At 39.0% G+C, this 21,398-nt stretch overlaps 2 protein-coding genes across 7 annotated transcripts; both read left to right on the top strand.

The window, feature by feature from the left end:
* The first annotated feature begins 144 nt into the window (after positions 1-144).
* Positions 145-11,135, top strand: nexmifa (neurite extension and migration factor a). Of its 3 annotated transcripts, none has more exons than XM_048187367.1 (4): positions 145-576; positions 4,046-4,167; positions 4,410-7,989; positions 8,380-11,135. In XM_048187367.1, exons 1-4 carry the CDS (start codon positions 233-235, stop codon positions 8,510-8,512), a joined length of 4,179 nt encoding a protein of 1,392 aa, XP_048043324.1. In that variant the 5' UTR covers positions 145-232; the 3' UTR covers positions 8,513-11,135. The 3 variants fall into 3 exon arrangements, with proteins under 3 accessions (XP_048043324.1, XP_048043326.1, XP_048043325.1); XM_048187369.1 differs by having other exon boundaries at positions 439-717; XM_048187368.1 differs by lacking the exon at positions 145-576 and adding an exon at positions 730-959.
* Positions 11,136-12,805: 1,670 nt separating this feature from the next.
* prps1a (phosphoribosyl pyrophosphate synthetase 1A) lies at positions 12,806-21,290 on the top strand. Of its 4 annotated transcripts, none has more exons than XM_048187376.1 (8): positions 12,806-13,113; positions 13,849-14,038; positions 14,311-14,409; positions 14,628-14,752; positions 18,292-18,300; positions 18,725-18,898; positions 19,031-19,190; positions 20,085-21,290. In XM_048187376.1, exons 1-8 carry the CDS (start codon positions 12,992-12,994, stop codon positions 20,175-20,177), a joined length of 972 nt encoding a protein of 323 aa, XP_048043333.1. In that variant the 5' UTR covers positions 12,806-12,991; the 3' UTR covers positions 20,178-21,290. The 4 variants fall into 4 exon arrangements, with proteins under 4 accessions (XP_048043333.1, XP_048043334.1, XP_048043335.1 ...); XM_048187377.1 differs by having other exon boundaries at positions 12,807-13,113; positions 13,849-14,032; XM_048187378.1 differs by lacking the exon at positions 18,292-18,300 and having other exon boundaries at positions 12,808-13,113.
* Positions 21,291-21,398: the final 108 nt, after the last annotated feature.

The following is a 21,398-nucleotide window of genomic DNA, read 5'->3' on the forward strand; positions in this document are numbered from 1 at the left end:
TCTACATTTTGTCTTTCAAATTTCCTCGCTGATAATTATTTATTTCAAGTAACTGCGTATGTAATACCAGCTTGTCTATGAGAAATAAAATAAATCTGCAGAGACCCCTAGCTGATGCTTGGAGCTTGTGAAGCGTCAGAGCGCATGCCTGCGCCTCTGCACCTGTTCAGCAGTGGCGCGCGCTCCCGATTTCTCAGCGCGCCGCCGTGCAAAATATGGGGGCGCGCTCTTTATGGCAGGTCTCAAAAGAGGGGGAGCAGCAGCGCACGAGCGCGCCGTCGTTGTCAGGGACGGACGGGGTACAGCTGGGAAAAACACATACACACGCTCGCACACCCCCGTCTCCGTCACACACGCACATACGGCAGAAACAAAAGCGACTCTAAGGGAAGAGCGGAACGGGAGAGAGGGAGCATGCGGCGAGGAGCAGGGGCTGCAGCAGACCTTTGTTTGTTTCCTGGAAACCCTGGAGCGCGAGGGAATAAAATGGAGTGGTAGGGGCTCCGAGGCGCGAGAGGCGCGTCCACCTGCTGCTACCGGGGAGGCAGTCCGGGCTCGCGAGAGAGGGGAAACATGGTGAGACCACTGCATTGAAGTGGGTAACCAAAAAAAACAAAACAAACAAAAAAACAACAACATATGACAACATTCCACACGCCGAGCGATCAAACGGAGTCTTAAGAGCGGGCGGGACGTGCGGCCCGGGTGTAACGGGAGGTGAGTATGTGGGCTGTGCGTGTTTATGTGCGTGATGCGGTGAGTGGGCCAGTGTGACGCGCGTCAAACGCTGCAATGGGGAGAAATGGTGGAGCGAGTGTCAGCTGTCATGATGCGTCCATATTGCACAGGTGTGTGAGTGAGGGAGAAGAGGAGGAGGAATGGCTCAGTGTCCTGCGAAAGCTATGAGGCGCAGGCCATCGTTTGAGGGGACAGAAAGCATTGGTGCTCATGACGAATACGTGAGGCAAACACACACGCACACACACTCTCTCTCTTTCACACACTCTTACACACCATCCCCCCTAAGCCAAGGCCACAGCTACATACGCACTCGTTCACATGCAGCAATAACACAAACGATGTCATGTGGCGATATTCTGTATGTGCCGTTTTACGCATTTTCATTTTCCCCGCGTTTTGCTTGCGGTCGGTCCTCGCGGCTCAGCGCCTGCGACCGATGCGGCATTTGGCGATGGGAGATGCAGAATAGCAGAGCGCGTATTATAGCGCACCAGGCCTTCAATAATTAAGGGTGGACTCAAACCTGTTACGTCTCTCTGAATAATGTAAATTCTCTTGGTTATCCGAGATGTTGAAAGCGTGCTCATCTTTCAGGCTCTTAATATAATCATGTTTAGAAGTATGGAGGACCCGTCGGTCACCGAATACCTGTCCTGGGAAGCTGTTACGGAAGTTTCTTTGATGCTTTCAAGCTGCACCGCACACGTACGGCTGTAACAGAGCGGAAGGTCTCTTGCACAGCTACAACCACCTAAATCAATAACACAATCAATCAATCAATCAATCAATCAGAATGGACATAGGTCTGTTTGTTTTCCACATAGATGCCAGACTTGTAGACAGTGTTTAAACCTTCTGCCTTTAGTTAAGAAGTCAGTCAGTGTAGTAATGCTTTCATTGACATAAATGGATGATGGTTGATATTTTGGTTGCTTGACCAAGGACAGATTGCAGAAGATTTATTGATCTCTGAAAAAGATCAAACAAACTCACATCAACGTGGATTCAGTCTCTCTCTCTCTCTCTCTCTCTCTCTTTCTCTTTATGTGTCTATCTCTTTCTTACGAACTCTCCACCTCTCTCTGTCTTCTGTAATTCCATTGTCTGTCTCCTGGGTGGATGTTGAAGCTGAATAAATATTAATTTCATTTTTAATAAAAGCAGTTTGCAGACAGAGCCACTGCCCTGTTCTCTGTCTCTGTCTGCAAAGCTGGCAAGAATGAGCCCAACCATGCTGTTCTCAGAACAGCCCTGGGCTTTTTCTCATACTGGCACTGGTTTAGAAGGAGCAAATCCTAGATCATTATATAGCCATTTCCAGATCCGGAAAACAGTATATGTATAACCCTGGGTGATGTTGGAAATGGGTGTTATGGAATTTTCTCTTGCTTGGATTTATTCTGCCAACAAACCTGTTGTCTAAACACTGATGATATTCTGAAATTATCCAGAGAATGTATATATTTAAGGTGTATGTTGTGTTGTGTATATATTTATATAAGACAAATGTATTTACAGTAACAGCTTATTGAAATACTTAGGCCATAAACATTGTGGATTTCAAGGTATAGTCAATTTAAGTAAATGTTGACGTCTTTATGATCAGAAGCATGTTTTAATGATAATTGATAAATAGCCTACACATCTGAATTAGCTGTTATGTTTGTTGAACAATAAAATATGGTAACACTTTACATTAAGGTACATTAGTTAATGTATTAACTAACATGAACTAACCATGAGCAATACATATTTTCTAATCTTTGTTAATGTTAGTTAATGAAAATACAGTTGTTTGTTCATGTTAGTTCAGTGCATTAACTAAGGTTAACAAGATTTTAATGTATTAGTAAATGTTGGAATTAACATTAACAAAGATTAATAAATGCTGTATAAGTGCAGTTCCTTATTAGTTAATGTTAACTAATGCAGTTAACTAATTTTAACTAATTTACTTTATTGCAAAGTGTTACCAATATCATAAGCATGAGTTTGAATAAATTCTGCACCTACAGTCGTATCCACTGCAGTTTCATATGGAATTCCAAGTGATAACGAAATTAGATTTTTAAATTTTTTATATTATGTTTAAACAACATTTATATTTGAAGTGTATATAGATTAAATAATGCAATTGGAGCAGCAAGCCATGGGCAGTGAAATGCACATAATGCCCACTCAACATTTTCAAAACTCTTGTGCAATTCATAAATCTTCAATAGGTCAGTTCTGGATTCCTATGTAAATTCACCTCGTGGGAACACTTCAAACAGTGTACTAGAGATCAACATTTCTCCCCAAAGCATATGAAGTGTTGTCATGTTTATTTATTTATTTTTTTAAATAAAAAGCTGCTTGTCTTTTTACTTATATATATGGCACACTATTCTGACACATGCATACACCGCCTGAGGCAAAAGAGAGCACTCTTTCTTTTCTCTTTCTCTGCTGTTATAAAGCTCTTTCATTTCTTTCACATCCTCAAGAGTTGTACTTCACAGTGAAGGGCAATCAGAGGACAGAATGATGTAAAACAATACAACTCACTGTAATAGTGGAGAGTGAGAGAGAGACAAAAACTGAAAACAGGACACAAGTCAAGGAAGTACTAGAGAGAGAATGCTGATTTATAACTCATAGTTAGAATGGTGAATAAATCAATCCTCAATTAATTTTGGGAATATAAACTGAATCGAAGTTTTGAACATCAGAACACTGATGTTTTTTTCTGGACCTTCAGCTAAAGTTTTCCTAAACTTTTTTGGGTAATAGTTCACCCAAAAATGAAAATTCATCCCACCATCATGTCTATTTAAATGTTTTGTATGACTTACTTCGATGAAACACAAAAGAGGTTTATGAGAATTTCCTAGGTTTTCTTTTCTATTGATTAAGAACTGACACTATTTTCTGACACTTTTTTTTTTTTTTTTTTTTTTTTTAAATATCATTTTCTCTTTTTTTTCTGCATTTCACTTGTGGTCTAGCTTGTGTACTAATTTTATATTTTAAATTTGCCATTGTGTACTGCAAATAATATTGGCTCCTATGGCAAGTTGTTTGGGATATTCCTCATTTATAAATCGCTCTGAATAAAGAATCTGCTAAATGAATATGTATAGATGTTAACACCTTACCAAAATAACAAAAACACTACTGGTTTATCAGTCAAATCTAGAGTTCTGCAAAATGTGATTTGATTTTTGTTTTGTTTTTTCTTCCAGACTTAAGCGCTGACAGATTTTAAAGATTGCATGGCTTCCACTATATCCTTTACTGAGTATGTGTCTTTGTGTTTCTACAGGCTGGACAGTGGTAATTATGTTAGTGAGAGAGAGATTCAGTTCAGATTGATGGATGTTCTACAGAAGTCTCGATTCTCAGGGGCAGATCACAGCCCCTGCCCAAGAGATTCTAGTGAAAATGGTAGGAGCTCCCACACGCATATAAAATTCAGCATTTTTTGTAATTGTGTATTTATTAATTATTTATTCTATTTTATATATTCAATTTAAACTATTACTGTCTGCACGTAATTTAAAAATCACATTGATTTCAGTGTAATATGTAAAATTCATCTTTATATCTGTACACATTTTTACAGATGTTCATGTCAGGAAAAACTTTAAAGATCTTTGTCTCAGCATCTTTTTGTTTTTGTTTTTTAGAACCACATGACCCACTGGCAGATGTGTCACATGATATAAGGCGCTGTGATGACATCCCTCCTGCGGTGCTGTCCCTGCCCTCCCTCTGTGGCCAGAGTCAGACCTCTGAAGGTCCTCTTAGCCCAGCTGACCTGCATGATGGGTCTGTCTCCAACACCACCTCTCTATCCTCTCTCTCTTCATTCTCCTCCCTTTCCTCCCTCTCATCTCTCTCTTCTGTGTCCTGTTCCAAACCTGTGACGCCCTGGTCTGTGCAGCAGACCTGTGACAGGTCATCCCTCTCTAACATGGACTCCAGGGGCGGAGATTGCCTTAGCTGTCTGATCCCCAAAAATCAGACAGAACCGGAATCCTGTGAGTCCGTACTCAGCTTTGCCAGCATCAATTTGCAATGCCTTGGCCCCGCCCCCAGCGCAGGTCGCTATGGTGACCAGGTTCTATCTGACCAGCTGCTCAGCGGCCCCGCCCATCCAGCTGTAACCAATGAGGGGGCTGAGGAAGGGAGGTCGATGCAGGAAAGCGAATCAGATGAGGATCCTGCATCCAGGAGCATATACGAAGGTCTTGGAGAGGAGGCACAGGACTGGAGCTGTCTAGAGACTCTCATCAGTGAAAGCCGTATGGAGCTGTTGGACTTATGCTCACGCAGTGAACTTGCAGTCAATCTGTTCTGTGAAGAAGATGTGGAGAATTACATGTTTCAAGAGGAGGAGACAGCACTCAGCACTGACGTCTGCTCACTCAAGATACGCTATGAGTCCTATCAGGATGGAGTGCAGGAGAGGAGTGAGTCTGCCCTACAGGATGAATCTCAGCTAGGTTTCTTTCCCAGTTTACCTTGCAGTAGAAAGGAGGGGCCAAAAGAGAAGCCAGACCAATCCATTGAGATTAAGGGTGATGACCATGTGACACCCAATATTAGCCCAGACAGTAACTTTCTTTTTGACCTCAGTAATTCTCCAGAAGATTCTGGTGAATTCAGTGATGACAGCTCTTGCACAGGCTCTCCAGACCATGCGCTCTCCCTCCGTCATGGCCGCTTGTCCAGAGAAAACTCTAGCTCCTCCAGCCAGCTAAGCTACCGCCTCCGAGCCAAGAGGAAGGTGGCCTACCGAGAAGACTACTTGTATGATGTGGACTCTATAGAAAGTGAGAAAAACGCAGAGAAACGAGATAAACAGCCTGCTGGGCTCAAGAAAGAGCGTGATGATGACTGGTGCCCAAAGAAGAGGCGGCGGTCCAACAGGAAGGACCCACCTGTCATTATAAAATACATAATCATTAATCGGTTTAAAGGCCAGAGGCACATGAGAGTGCGGCTGGGACGAGTCGACCCATCACCTGCTGTGGTCTGTTTGAGTCCAAATGCTCTGCTACGCTATGAGAGACTTGCACCATTAAAAGCATACTGGCAGGAAAGAGAAAAGGAACAGCAGGAACAGAATAGATTGACAGCTGCAGAAACAACCAAACGTCTCAATGGCTGTAAAAGGCCGCCAAGCACCACACCCAAACGCAAGCACAGGTTGGCCAGACTGAGAATCCAACAGATCCATGCAGTACAGAATTCCCTCCCCAGCCAAACTATAGTGGTCCCCACCAACAATCAGCCAGAGGAGACTGAATCACTGAAAAGCACAGAGGAACCAAAAGAGGACATTACCTCCATTACACACACTGCCAGGGCTAAAAGCAGAACACAGGAGAGAGAAGAAAGAAGAAAGGCAGGTAAAACAGGGAAGATAAAGAAGTTCAAAAGTGAAGCAAGACTTCGGTTGAAAAAGTTAAAAGAGGCTGAGACACAGGAAGTGCCTGAAGCCTCTGAGACTGAGCAGTGCAACCCATGTTTACCAGAAAACCTTAGTAACTCTTTGGAAGGCAATGTCACAAATGAAACCTCCAGTAATGACCCTGAAAAATGCACTTTGACCCCAACAGCTCCAGGGACTGTAGGAAATGCAGAACTCCTCCCAGGGGGATACCTGCAGACTCTTCTCGAAGCCTCTGAGTCATCGAGCACTGCTAACATCACCTATTTCCATCCAGGGCTGCAGAATCCCACCCTTCAGCCAGTCCAGAGCTGTGTTCTCTCTCCTCCCTCTGAATCAGAGCTGCCCCACTCTCCTCCACCTATGAACCATGGGCCCCACCACACACATTATGCTGAGCCAAACCTTACTGAACCAAACCAGCCCATTTCATGGCCATCCCAACCATCTGCTGAACAGCTGCCCTTCTCCCCGGACATCCCAACCCAGTCTCCTATGATGCCATCGGGCTTTCCCACACCATTGCCTGTGTTAGCAGGGGATGGCACAAATGCCGCAGGGTATGGGCAAGTGTCTCTATCAGGGTGCAGAGTGTCATATGAAGACTCCCAACCTGATGCTGAGTATGGCTTGAGTCCAGGTGGGTCTCGGAGTGACAATGGTGTAGGGCGACTGGTTAGCTTTAACTCCCTGGGGTCACTTTCTGCCACCTCTAGCAACTACAGCTCGCTCAGCCTAAGAGAGGGAGAAAGAGAGAGGGAAGAAGAGATCGGTGAGATCAACGATGGCTTCTTGCCGCATTGCAGTCCACGGCTCATCCTGCAGCAAAGTCTAGAGGAGGTTGCTCCACTTCGAGAGTCCACTGACCTTCTGGATATCTCCAACTTTACCCCTGACAAGTTCCGTCATTCATCGCTATCTGAGATGTCTCCACCAGATACACCTAACTCTTCCCCACAGCTGCTGGGGAATTGTGGCAAAGTTGGAGAGTTCTCGGAGGCAGCAGAAGCAAATGTACAATGGAACTGTGGAGTTGTCCCGCAACTAAATGAAGATGGAAACCCACACCTCCTTCAGATACACTCTTTCAACACAGAGGAGGAAGATGTGGAGCTAAGGGATCACAAAAGTTCAACGAAAAAGGGTGGGAAAAATGGACAAGGCACCAAAAAGACCAAAACTCCAAAAACAGTAAAAGGAGAGAAAGTAAAGCTCCCACGTCAGGGTTCTCGTTCTGTGCGGAAGATTAAAGCCTTGCTAGAGGGAAAAGCAGCCAAAAGTGGTGGAGGGTCAGGAAGTTGCGCTTCATCCCCCACCCCATCGCTTGGCTTGATTGGAGCTCAGGGGGAGTGGCCTATTACCGGAGGACTGTCGAATGATGACCAACGGGAATTCCAGGAACCATCAAACATCCTGTCCAATATAGTGTCCGGCATGGCTGAGGTACAGCGTTTTATGAGGGCCTCTGTGGAACCTCTTTGGGGTCCTTGCCTGTCACCAGGTCAGCATGCCCTCCAAAGCCAGACACTGAAGATTCTGGGTAGTGCCGCTGACCTTAAAAAGCGGGGTGGTGCCTCAGGCGGAGGTCGAGGGAAGAAAGGGGCTGGGCGTGGTGGTAAAGCACTGCCTAAACTTCTCCCACCAGGCTTCTTTCCTACCCTTGGATTAGACTGCCTCCCACTTCCACACCGCCCAGCCCACAAAAAAATGTACCGTCACAAAAGCAGCGCTAAGTTTGCCCGTGAGGAACTCTTAGCGGGCAAAAGGGACATAAAAGGAGTAGCATTGACCACTTTGGTAGAAAAACGGAGGTAATATTTTCTCTCTGCAATGTGCCCCTTCTCTTTCTCCGTTCCCTTCCCTCGCACCCTGCCAAATCCTCCTAAAATCCTTTCCACATTTCAGAGCTGCATGGCACCGACTTTACCCACAATCCTTTGCCTAGCCCACTGGAAGGCAGGCACATCCTGCATGTCAGCCCTGCTAAACTACCTACTAGACTGACTGAAGTCTCACTGTCATGGCTGCACCCTACTCACCATTGCTGCTTTGTTGCATTTTTATCTGACAAATTTTCAGTTGTTTTTATTTGTGTTTTGTTTGTTTTTCAAGAAGAAAAATGCCTTGAAAGTCTTTGGATTCTCTTTTAGTGTGGTGTTTATCTAAATATCAATTTTTTGTCTTTTTGTTTTCCGTTGCAGCTATAACACTGTATGTGTTAAATCGGTGTCACAGCACCATGGTTTAAACCGAGCCCAGCGCCCTGCTCTGTCTCTCAGCAAATGGTTGCCTTCTGTTCAGGGGTCAAAGGTCATGTGTAGTATTCTGTGCTAAGAATTGTTTCCCCCTCGTTTCTGTGCCAACCCCTCAGAACATTGGGCTTTGACAAGCTAAAAGATGTTCTCGTTTTCTGAGGTTTTGAAATTTAAAAAGAGATTTTTTCATTATTATTGTTTGTTTATAAGTTGTGAAAAGGGGGTTCATTCATCTGTTCTCCAGTGAATCTCCTCCTGCCAGTATCAAAATGCTGTTGTACACAAACATATGCACTATTTACAAAACAAGATTATATCAAACATGTTTAAATTAATGTGCCAAACTATGAACAATTAAATGTACAGACATTTTTATCTACATAAATATTTGCTGTTTTATAATGTGGCAGTGATTGAGGAGTATGTGTGTGCTTGGGATTTGGGGGGGGAGGAGGGGGGAGTTGTTAATCTGAGATTCACTCCTGTTGCATCACATCTGTACAAACAGCAAGGAGTCATCTCAACAATCAAAAGAAAAATGTTGGTTTATTTTCTGTTTTACACTATTGGCTAGTTCCAGATTAGAGGCATGAAGTGAGAGATGCATGACAAGAATTGGTGGTAGGAAGCCGAAGTGCTCTAATGGCAGAGAAAAACATTGGTTGCCTTTTATTCAGATGTATTTCTGGATGGTAAAAGATCACTGTTCGTGTATAACAAGGTAAGAAAATGATCATTCCTTCTTATAACAAGACATATAATGCATTCTAACTTGTTTACGTCCCCAAGTTTCTAATTTAGCTTTCAGTAAATATTTTTGTCTGTACCTCTAATGAATTTTACACCCTTAAAACCAGTTAAGAACAGGACCAAATATTTTTTGAAGGTTTTTCTAATTTGTTGCTAGTGATGTGCATGCATTTAAAACATGATATGAATATGTGCTGTGAATGCTGATCCCCTGTATTACTTTCTCTGACTCGCCTGTTTTTTCTTACCTGATCTCAAAACCATTGTTTTTCTATTGCTGTTGGAATGTTATTTGTTGTGTTATAAAAAGAGGGAAAGAAGCCAACTTGGTTACCCCCATGTACTGTTTACTACATTGCTGCAGGATTGTACAACTCCCTGGATCCCCTCTTTTGTGAATATCTATTTGAAAAGAAATATTCTCTCTCTCTTCTCTCTTTTTTTCTTTTTTCTTTTGCCCTTAGGTTGACAGAGTGTGAAACACTTTTAAGTTGTTCACTACATTGGATTAGTCTGTGAACTGTTCCTCCTGTTTCAGAGTTCAATGGGTATTTGTGCAAATGCTGTTCACATTACTGTGAATGAATTGAGGTTAAACTATTGGAGAAAATGTTGAAGAACACAGGTGCAGATGATGAGTGACATTCCACAGCTGGTGGTGTGATTCAGAAGTGAGCTCCTCTGAAAACGTCTTGATTTTAGGGTTAACTAATCAGAGCTTTCCCAGCCAAATCAGCCTCACCATGCAAAAGGCCAGGAAATATTAGACCGTGAAAGTTTGTAGTCCAATTTTTATTTTTCCCCCCATGCTGAGTGAATGGAGATGTAACAGTTGGTTCAGGTCCGTTGGCTCAGGGAACCCAACTGCATTCACATCTCTCATTCCCTCAGCTGTCCATCTCGCCATACAAACTTAAGCTGTTCTCAGTGGTGCCCCCTGCTGTATTGTTTTTACATAGCACTACTGTTGCTAAACCTGCAGGACATCTGTGATGCCAGTGCAGGGTGCTCTTGTTCATATTTTGAGAACAGAGTTTTACACCAGTGAAAACTTTATAGCACACATCCCCTGCACTAACTGTTCATATTTTTAAAAGTTCTTAAACAGTGTTATTCCCCTATAAATGCATCATGTAAAATTAAAACAGGCATATCAAAAACTTAATTGTGCCCTATTTATGAATGTATTATATTGTCAAGTTGGAAGTATTTTGTTCATGATTTATTTGACACAACATTACTTGTAACTACTTTTGCCTTTTTTCATCATCAAGGAAAAAAAAAGAAACTCTTTCTACTGCCTGGTCCGTCTTCACCAGGTGGCTTCTCAATGAACTTGATGTAGGAAAAAAATGATGACCTGTATATTTTTCATTGTGCCAATTTGTAACATATTTTCTAAGTGTATATTTTTCTTAGAAAGTGATGTGAGGTCGTTCTTACTGTGGCTTTGTTCTTTTCCCTTTTCAGCAAGTGAAAAGGTTGCTAATTGCCATGTTTTATTTCTTTCTTTTTCTTTCTCTCTCTCTTATTTGTTTTTTGTTTGTTTGTTTTAAAACCAAAAATTGAAAATACTATAAAAAAAAATAAATAAAAAACTATTGTAAAGGAGAGAGAAGGAGAGCAAGCTGTGACTCTTTGTTGAGAGTTTTTGTAATTGGACCAATCTTGTTGTAAGAGTGTTGTGCTCTAGTAAAAATATATATTAATTTAAAGATTAAAAAAAGAAACAATGAAAACAGACAGTGGAACAATAACACTAATTTGTGATCTCATTGCTGTTTTATAGATTTTCATGTAAATTATTCTAGTATTTTGTTTTTGTTGTATCTGTCACAAAAGTTGAAATATTTGTGATCAAGCCTGTATGGTGACAAATGTAATATTGGTAACTTGCTGAGTTTTGTAATCATGTTTATGGAATAAATATTAATTAAAAGAGCTTTTGATCACTTGTTTCAGTACTGTCTTGCTATTTTTGAAAATACGAACAAATCTGATTTAACAAAATTTGATTTAGCCATTCTGTTTTCCAACATTGATGCTCTGTATATTTAGTTTGTGCTCATCTGGTACCAAATCTGAAATATTTCCAGTATGTTTTTAACATACATCTTGCATGTTCCCATACAATATCTTGCTCTTTCTATTTCTAACATCATATCATGTTCCATAAGCATTATATTTCATAAGAATACAGGTAAAAATCATATGAAAAATTAAAATTTCCACAACACAAGCACAATTAGGCAGTAGAATCTTAGGAAAATCCGGTAGAACAGAGCACAACAAAAAATATAAGCAAAACGAGAGAGAAGAGAAACAATTTCCTCAGTAAGCTGTCTTTTTCCTGTTATGCATTTTAACATCATCCTTAAAGTTTTACAGTATAACAAAAATTATTTTTGAAAAACATAAAACAATGGTTTTGTTTTAAGGCACTTACATTTGTGAATGAAACATTTTCCCAAAATAAAAACATTATTCAGTAAAAATTGAATATGTGTATCTTCCATTATAATACCAAAAATTATATAATTTTTAAAAAATTGAGAATTCACATTAATAGAAACTTAAAGCCACTCATACTCTACTGAATATACAGTCAAAGAATAGATGTACAGTCATTTCAGTGTCCGAATCTAAAGTACAATTATTGTGGTCAACAATATTAAATGTCTAAGAAATGTCTATGTCTAAGAAATTCTGAAGACGGGTAGATATCATTAAAAATTTTAAAGTGTACTTCCTTGGCTTTGGGAGGTATGGGAAAGGAAAGATACAAAGTTCTTAATTTATGAATGGTGCTCTTGGGGAAATTTTGAGTCTCGTTATTTCGACTGGCTTGATTTGATTTATCTTGGGTTAATAAAGTTCTGATTAATTTATTTGGCAAGCTACTTGTAATAAAATCTTGCCCATTTATTTTTAAAGACGGTAAATGCAGAGCTTCAGTTACATTTGGGCACTGCATCTGTACCTGTACCATGGCCTTTGGAATGCTGTTCAACACCATATTATTCTGCAGGAGTTTATTTCTGCTACAAAAGAAGCAATGTCGCCATCTACAGGGCACTGCAAGTACTACATCTTGTGTGTTTTGCCCTTAGACTGTAAAAAAATGGTTTTGCCCTTTTACTCACCCAAACTTGTCAAAAAGGCTACTTTACGTGAATGCGAGTGCATTAGCAGGCAGTTGCTAGTCGCTAGTGTTTTGTATATGAGAACAGGACATGACTGCAGTCGCCCATGAGACCGAAACCGGCACGTCCAGTGCAAGAAAGCTTTGACTTTTTAATTTTACTTAACATTATTTTAATTATGTTATATTGACCTTAATGAGGTCTGTTTAAATTTCATCTGTATGATAAACATGACAGTTTTAATAAAAGACTTACGTCATTTTTATCTGTTCGCTGGTTTCTAACTGTATATCTAATTTGTTAAGCTTTGTATAATGAACATCATGCTGAAACTGTAAACTCAAACATCATTAACGTGTGTTGCGCGTATCTCTGTTAAGCTGCCAGTCATCTAGCACCCAGCAATGTATCCAATCATATCCCAGAAATTGACGCGCGTCACAGTTTATGGGCGTGTTTTACCTTGAAGCGGGCGGGGTGGGGCTACAAAGGCACATAGTACATTTGCTGCGCAGACGGACCCGAATCAGAGATAACCGGTACCGAGGCCCTCTGCACGCACTTAATTGAGGTTAACATTGATTTAGAAGATAATTTTTACTTACAGTGTTTTGTAAAAAAACACTGTACATCCCGACACTATAGGCACCACGGATCAGCCCAGAATGCCAAATATAAAGATTTTTAGTGGCAGTTCGCATCCGGATCTGTCGCAGAAGATTGCAGACCGACTGGGACTCGAGCTGGGGAAAGTGGTTACCAAAAAATTCAGCAATCAGGAAACCTGGTGAGTTATTTACAGTCAGAATTGATACTGAAACTATGCTTTCCCTGAATGTTTTGGCTATGATAAGCGAAATGGTAAACACATGGTAACCATATGTTTTTTTAGTTTGTAGTTTTCTGAATTGGAAGATGTCGTCTGGCGCAAGGTGCCTCTTACAGGCAACAGACTCACTTTCCCAGCATGCACCTGCATTAAGCATGTGACTCTGGGGCTGCTAATGCTAATTTTAAACGTCCTGTCTGGCCTCCTCTGCCACGTGAGGAGTCACACTGTTATTAAATGCGCCCTCTTAAAGTGCAGCTTTGTGCAGCGATGTTTTTTTTTTATAGTTATTTTATTATTATTGGTTGTAATACTACTATACACATTAGACGTAATTTAAAAAACGCAGGTACACAACCACTGTCGTATCTTGATCATGTTGGCTCTGCTGTTTGTGTTTATATAATTGACATTTAAGATGAGTGGAATGCTTGTGACCCGAGAAGATAAAATGTGTGTCTCTCTCTTTATCTGCTCCTGACATGATAAATGTAGCAAGGTTCTTGACGTAACAGTTTCAGTTTGCTTTTTAATGGTTAACAGTCTGATCCCCAGTGAAGACCATATTAAATATCAGCTCAAATCAGATACTCCCCTGTAATCAGGCAGGCAAATATAGATTTATAGTGCACTATCTTTAGTGACTGGGACTCAGCCTTGCCTGTTTTTTTTTTTGTCTGTCTGTGTGTGTAGTGTGGAGATAGGAGAGAGTGTGCGTGGAGAAGATGTCTATATTGTCCAGAGTGGCTGTGGAGAAATAAACGACAATCTTATGGAGCTTTTGATCATGATCAATGCCTGTAAGATTGCGTCAGCATCCAGAGTCACCGCGGTCATTCCTTGTTTCCCCTACGCTCGGCAGGACAAGAAGGACAAGGTGGGGGTGAGAGGAACAGCTTGCTTATTAACACGTACACACAGTTAATCATACATTAATCACATCACTGTTGGTGGATCCATGTGGGCTACTTTCTGTAAGTCTTTCTTATGTGGCGTCAGTGTATGTTATTTGTTTTCTTCTTTTCTGGCCTCTTGGCAACTTACAAGGCATGGATAATTATGCTTGCTCTTTTCCTGTTAATGTGTTTGTAGTTAGCGGTCATGATGATACCCGTTTACAAGTGTATGTTTACGAGTGAGAATTTTTTTTGGTAGAGTCGGGCTCCAATCTCAGCCAAGCTGGTCGCCAACATGCTGTCCGTAGCCGGAGCAGACCACATCATCACTATGGACCTTCATGCATCTCAAATTCAGGTACACGCAGTGAAACTGAGCCTTCCCTCCAAACACTCAGAACAAACCCTTATCTCTCATGAACAGAGATCAGTGACATAACCCTACAGTCAGGCACAAGTAAAACTGGGTGGGCATTAAATTTCTTCTGCATTTTACAGTTGTGAGACTTGGACACTGAATTTTTTTTAATGTTTTTAGGAATGATTTTAAGTCAATGTGTTTTTGTGTGTTGTTAGGGATTCTTTGACATCCCTGTTGATAACTTGTATGCTGAGCCAGCAGTCCTCAAATGGATAAAAGAGAACATCAATGAATGGAAGAATTGCACCATTGTTTCTCCTGATGCCGGTGGAGCCAAGAGGTGTGTTTTCTCTTTCCTCTCCTGTCTTCTCAAAAACATTGGGTCTCATTCAGTAACCACGTGTATGCAGAAATTTATGTGTGGTGTGTGATTGTCAGAAAACTATTGACATTCCACATATAAATAAAATACACACACACACACACACACACACACATATATATATATATATATATATATATATATATATATATATATATATATATATATATATATATTATTATTATTATTATTATTATTATTATTATTATTATTATTATTATTATTATTGTTGTTGTTGTTGTTGTTGTTATTAATATACAATAATAATAATAATAATAATAATAATAATAATAATAATAAAAAAAAAAAAAAAAAATATATATATATATATATATATATATATATATATATATATATATATATATATATATTATATATATTATTATTATTATTATTATTATTATTATTATTATTATTATTGTTGTTGTTATTAATATACAATAATAATAATAATAATAATAATAATAATAATAATTAAAAAAAATAATAAAAAAAATAGAATATATATATATATATATATATATTTAGTGGGTACGGAAAGTATTCAGACCCCCTTACATTTTTCACTTTCATTTAAGTTCATTTTTTTTTCCTCATTAATGTACACACAGCACCCCATATTGACAGAAAAACACAGAATTTTTGACATTTTTGCAGATTTATTAAAAAAGAAAAACTGAAATATCACATGGTCCTAATTATTCAGACCCTTTGCTGTGACACTGATATATTTAACTCCGGTGCTGTCCATTTCTTCTGATCATCCTTGAGATGGTTCTACACCTTCATTTGAGTCCAGCTGTGTTTGATTATACTGATTGGACTTGATTAGGAAAGTCACACACCTGTCTATATAAGACCTTACAGCTCACAGTGCATGTCAGAGCAAATGAGAATCATGAGGTCAAAGGAACTGCCTGAAAAGCTCAGAGACAGAATTGTGTCAAGGCACAGATCTGGCCAAGGTTACAAAAAAAATTCTGCTGCACTTAAGGTTCCTAAGAGCACAGTGGCCTCCATAATCCTTAAATGGAAGACGTTTGGGATGACCAGAACCCTTCCTAGAGCTGGCCGTCTGGCCAAACTGAGCTATCGGGGGAGAAGAGCCTTAGTGAGAGAGGTAAAGAAGAACCCAAAGATCACCGTGGCTGAGCTCCAGAGATGCAGTCGGGAGATGGGAGAAAGTTGTAGAAAGTCAACCATCACTGCAGCCCTCCACCAGTCGGGGCTTTATGGTAGAGTGGCCCGACGGAAGACTATCCTCAGTGAAAGACACATGAAAGCCCGCATGGAGTTTGCTAAGATGGTGAGAAATAAGATTCTCTGGTCTGATGAGACCAAGATAGAACTTTTTGGCCTTTATTCTAAGCGGTATGTGTGGAGAAAACCAGGCACTGCTCATCACCTGTCCAATACTGTCCCAACAGTGAAGCATGGTGGTGGCAGCATCAAGCTGTGGGGGTGTTTTTCAGCTGCAGGGACAGGACGACTGGTTGAAATCGAGGGAAAGATGAATGCGGCCAAGTACAGGGATATCCTGGAAGAAAACCTTCTCCAGAGTGTTCAGGACCTCAGACTGGGCCGAAGGTTTACCGTTCCAACAAGACAATGACCCTAAGCACACAGCTAAAATAACGAAGGAGTGGCTTCACAACGTGACTGTTCTTGAATGGCCCAGCCAGAGCCCTGACTTAAACCTAATTAAGCATCTCTGGAGAGACCTAAAAATGGCTGTCCACCAACGTTTACCATCCAACCTGACAGAACTGGAGAGGATCTGCAAGGAGTAATGGCAGAGGATCCCCAAATCCAGGTGTGAAAAACTTGTTGCATCTTTCCCAAAAAGATTCATAGCTGTATTAGATCAAAAGGGTGCTTCTACTAAATACTGAGCAAAGGGTCTGAATACTTAGGACCATGTGATATTTCAGTTTTTCTTTTTTAATAAATCTGCAAAAATGTCAACAATTTTGTGTTTTTCTGTCAATATGGGGTACTGTGTGTACATTGAGGAAAAAAATGAACTTAAATGATTTTAGCAAATGGCTGCAATATAACAAAATTTGAGGGGGTCTGAATACTTTCTGTACCCGCTAATAAAAAAAAAAAAATTTTATATATATAATATAATATTTTTATTTTTATTTTTTTTGTGTGTGTGTGTGTATATGTATATTCTAAATTTAACAAAAAAAATGTAGCATCAACTGAAACCACACACATGCAAAAATCACATACTCTCAGTGGTCTTATAAACATGTTTATTTTTTTTTTTTATAGGTTTATAATTTGTCATAGATGATATAAAATAAATAAGGGCTGCACGATTTATCGCACAATACGAAAAATAACATAAAATGCTTAAACGCGATTCTTAGTGCGGTTTTTAAATCGCAAAGACTGATTATTTTTTCCATCTGAAAGCACTGCGAAGTCGAGTCGCTTATATTGTACATTTAAAAAAGCAACACATGTCAAACATCTTTCCAGACAAGAGAAGCATTTATTAACATCTTGTCCAACAAAAGACCTTTATTAACATGTTTTTACTCCAAACTTACATCATAACAACAGTTGAGCATCTTTCTGTGAGATGATGTGGCTTCTTACACAGAATAAGATAGTCGTGTGTTTATTAGTCAGGTTTAAATAATCAAAGCGTTTCATCTATTTGAAGCTCTCTTTTGCATATTCATCTTCAATCTATATGACGTGTTATCTACTTCTGCGGCAGTGCATATTTGTTGTTTCTGTTGTTTCCCTCTGGCTTTTAGATGGAGAAGCATTTACTACTGATCACAGAGCCGTACAGCTCTGACAAGTTGCACGTAAAATAATCGCAGCCTTTGCCAAATCTTAATATATATATATATATATATATATATATATATATATATATATATATATATATATATATATATATATATATATATATATATATATATATATATATATATATATATATATAAGGTCACTTTTTTTTTTTTCTTCTTTTTGATATATATGAGGGAAAATGACCTAAGTTTTCCATGTTTGCTAAATGACTAATAGCTGTGTGGAAACCCCATATATAGAAATGGTTGGAAATTGCTAACTTTGGGCGAGAGGCGGTGAATTTAGGATACTCCAAATTGATTAACATTACAATGAGGTTAAGACTAAATTAGTGTCTGTATGCACGTGGTCTAAATTCGGACTGCCGCTTACCAATTTGAATGATTTTAAAACAATTTTCAGTGAATGAGACCTATTCTTTTCCTCACCCATTTCTTTCCTGGTTTCACTTTCTTTCTTGTCAGTTTAATTTTCTCTCTGTTTTTCCTTCTTACAATACATTCTTTTTAAACAAACTGGATGTATCATATTTATGAGTATTGGATTGCATATAATTTGATTTAAAGCAACATAACCCTTTTGTTATGTTGCTAAGATTTGTAGTTTATAATGTTGATCAGGCTCTTGAAGACGATGGACATGAGTGTGTTTTACTCTTTTAGGTGTGGAGGGTAAGGAAATGTCAGGTTTTTTTGTGTGTTTATGTGTGAGTGTGTGACTCTCTGCTAACAGTGGATGGCTTGGCCTAAACCTTTAGCTGTACATTATAGTAGTGGGCATTTTTTTTTAAATCTGTTTGAAGCCTTTTAAAGCTTGGCTAATTTAATCATGCTGATTACATCATGTGATTTGTTTCTGGAGAAATGGACTGACTACAGCGACCCCTTTTGTAACCATTTTAAGGCACTCAAGTGAGTGAGTGAGCTTACGCACACTGGAGTTTGTACTTTGTACTTGTTTTTATTGTAACATTTGCGCATGTGGTCTATCTGTGATGTCTGTATGCGACACTTGCAGAGAAGCCTGAATGCATCCATCATCATTTCTCAGTGTTGTACAGAATGTTACCTAAGCATTGTGTGTTCGTTTTATCAGAGTGACATCCATCGCAGACCGACTGAACGTGGACTTTGCCCTAATCCATAAGGAGCGAAAGAAGGCCAATGAGGTGGATCGTATGGTGCTGGTTGGGGACGTGAAGGACCGAGTGGCGATTTTAGTAGATGACATGGCGGACACGTGCGGGACAGTATGTCACGCTGCTGACAAGTGAGGATTCGCATGACAGACTATCACTTTCATGCTCAAACACATGCACATTCAGGATTATCTTGGTAATCTGTCATGCCTCCATACAGGCCTGTCTGTTTTAACTGCATGTGTGTCTCTGTCCTCTATCAGACTGGTGTCTGCTGGAGCCACTAAAGTCTACGCCATCTTAACTCATGGTATCTTCTCTGGGCCTGCCATTTCTCGGATCAACAATGCCAACTTTGAGGCTGTTGTGGTCACCAACACAATTCCACAGGAGGACAAAATCAAACACTGCAACAAGATTCAGGCACAGACATTTATCATATTAAAAAAACTGTTATGGTTTAGGGCTGTGTAATTTCCAAATAATCACAATCAATTTAGATAATGATTTTTGAGTTTTTTTTTTAAATAATCTGTGTCTGTTTAAATAGATTTTTTTTTTTAAATGAAAACAAATGTTATCAGTTCACACAATTATGTAATATACATAATAATATGATTAGGCAGTAATTGTTTTATATGTATTTCAAAGTCAGAATTGAATCCCAAGCTTGTGAATCTGATTAAAAACAAACTGGGAAATTGGCGCTGATCTGCAACTGCAACTCCATTATGGTTTCACAATTTTACCATAAATGTGTAATTCATAAACATATTTTCTTTTTAAAGTTATCCCAGGTTAGATTTTACTTGATTGAAAATAAAGTAAAAACATACATATTGAGAAATAATATTACAATTTAAAAGAAATGTTCTCTATTTGAATACATTTTAAAATGTAATTAACTCCTATGATGCAAAGCTGAATTTTTAACATCATTACTCCAGTCTTCAGTGTCACATGATCCTTCAGAAATCATTCTAATATGCTGATTTGGTGCTCAGGAAATGTTTCTGATTATTATCAGTATTTTTGCTATAAATTAATATTGCTGCTGCTTTTTTTTTTTTTTTTTGAAAACACATTTTCGGGATTTTTGATGAATAGAAAGAACACCAATTTCAAGAGAACAGCAATTTAATGCATTCTTGTTGAATAAAAGTATTAAATTCTTAAACCAAACATTTGAACAGTAGTATAACCTGGTTTTAACCTCTGGAATATTATATCTGATTTGGTTGTTTTACAGATAGCATATTTTTTTTGTTGTTCTTTGCTCTGCACATTATGACTGATTTTATTTTTCTCTCTCTGCAGGTGATCGACATTTCTATGATCCTGGCTGAAGCCATTAGGCGAACGCATAATGGGGAGTCGGTTTCGTACTTGTTTAGCCATGTCCCCTTATAGCACACATACATATTCACATGTCATCACAGTGTACAGACTCACATGATGGAGAACCATTGCTGGGTCTGTCACACACGCATTATTACCTGAAGACAGATCCTGGACAGTGAATGAAAAGAATGAAAGCCTTCCCCCTTTCTGCTGCATGTGCTGACTCACCCCCCCACCCCCCATTGTGATATGTAATAATTCGATACTCCTATTATCTCGATTTCCATCTGCTCTCCACTCAGTGAATTTCACCCGTCACACTGTTATATAATAGTTATTTGCATGTTAGTCTGTCTGTTATTTCTTTAGGAACCATTTAAAACCAACAATTAAACAAAAAACAGTGCTTGTAATGGAAAACCTGTAATACTGGATTTTTTTTGTTTTTTTTTGGTAATTTTAACTCTGAAGCTTACTGTGTAACTTAAATGTACGATGGACATTTATGAGTTTTGTAACACCTTAATTTTGTTATCGAATCTTATTACTAACATGTGGCTAAATTAGAGATGGGTTAAGCCCCTTTAGATTGCCGTTGTTATGGCAGCTGGATTTTTTTTTTCTTCCTTTGTTTCTCTTCTCAGGTTTCAGTTTTAAGTTGTTTTGTTTGTTTGTTTTTTTGTTTTGTTTTTTTTCATCTTTTCAGGGTCTTTTGATAGGGTGAAAGCCAATATCTGAGTGGACAAATTAGGTCATTTTTTAAAGTTGTGTTAAGATGTTTTCTTTTATGTTTGTTCATGTTTACAGTTAGGCAGCGTTTTTGTCTGCTTGAACAGAGCTGTGAAGTGCCCTTCAGGTTTGCCTGAACACACACACTCAAGTCCTATTAAGTGGCTACTATGGAATTGGCCTGAACAATCAGCCTCTGAAACATATTTTTGTTGTTTCTTGCTTATGTCTCTGTTGGTCATTGTGTTTGGTCTTGAAGTATGTTTATTTTTTTTCCCCATGCTACTTAATAGAGATAATACATTATACTACAGCTTACACTGGAGCAGTATGTGAGATGACAGAGCTTGATTTGATAGATCTATGCCGTTTGCCTTAATGAAGGAGAAAAATACTGACGACTGTATCTTGTCTGAATGCAGAATAAGTAAAGCATTTCATGTATAAACTACACACCTGCTTGTTTCTTAAATTTTTTCCATTTTTACAACTTCATGAATGTCTTTTCTTATTGTGGTGCTTTGTGTATCAGGAACAAAAATATTTAATTGGTTATTTAAG

This window comes from Megalobrama amblycephala, linkage group LG4 (assembly GCF_018812025.1).
Source record: "Megalobrama amblycephala isolate DHTTF-2021 linkage group LG4, ASM1881202v1, whole genome shotgun sequence".
Classification (NCBI taxonomy): domain Eukaryota; kingdom Metazoa; phylum Chordata; class Actinopteri; order Cypriniformes; family Xenocyprididae; genus Megalobrama; species Megalobrama amblycephala.

Coding starts and splice junctions, on each gene's coding strand:
- nexmifa (XM_048187367.1), top strand. CDS start 233: ATGGCAGGTCTCAAAAGAGGGGGAGCAGCAGCGCACGAGCGCGCCGTC. Junction 4,168..4,409: donor AAGAGATTCTAGTGAAAATG/GTAGGAGCTCCC, acceptor TTTGTTTTTTAG/AACCACATGACCCACTGGCA. Junction 7,990..8,379: donor ACTTTGGTAGAAAAACGGAG/GTAATATTTTCT, acceptor TTTCCGTTGCAG/CTATAACACTGTATGTGTTA.
- prps1a (XM_048187376.1), top strand. CDS start 12,992: ATGCCAAATATAAAGATTTTTAGTGGCAGTTCGCATCCGGATCTGTCG. Junction 14,410..14,627: donor TTCATGCATCTCAAATTCAG/GTACACGCAGTG, acceptor GTGTGTTGTTAG/GGATTCTTTGACATCCCTGT. Junction 19,191..20,084: donor AACACTGCAACAAGATTCAG/GCACAGACATTT, acceptor CTCTCTCTGCAG/GTGATCGACATTTCTATGAT.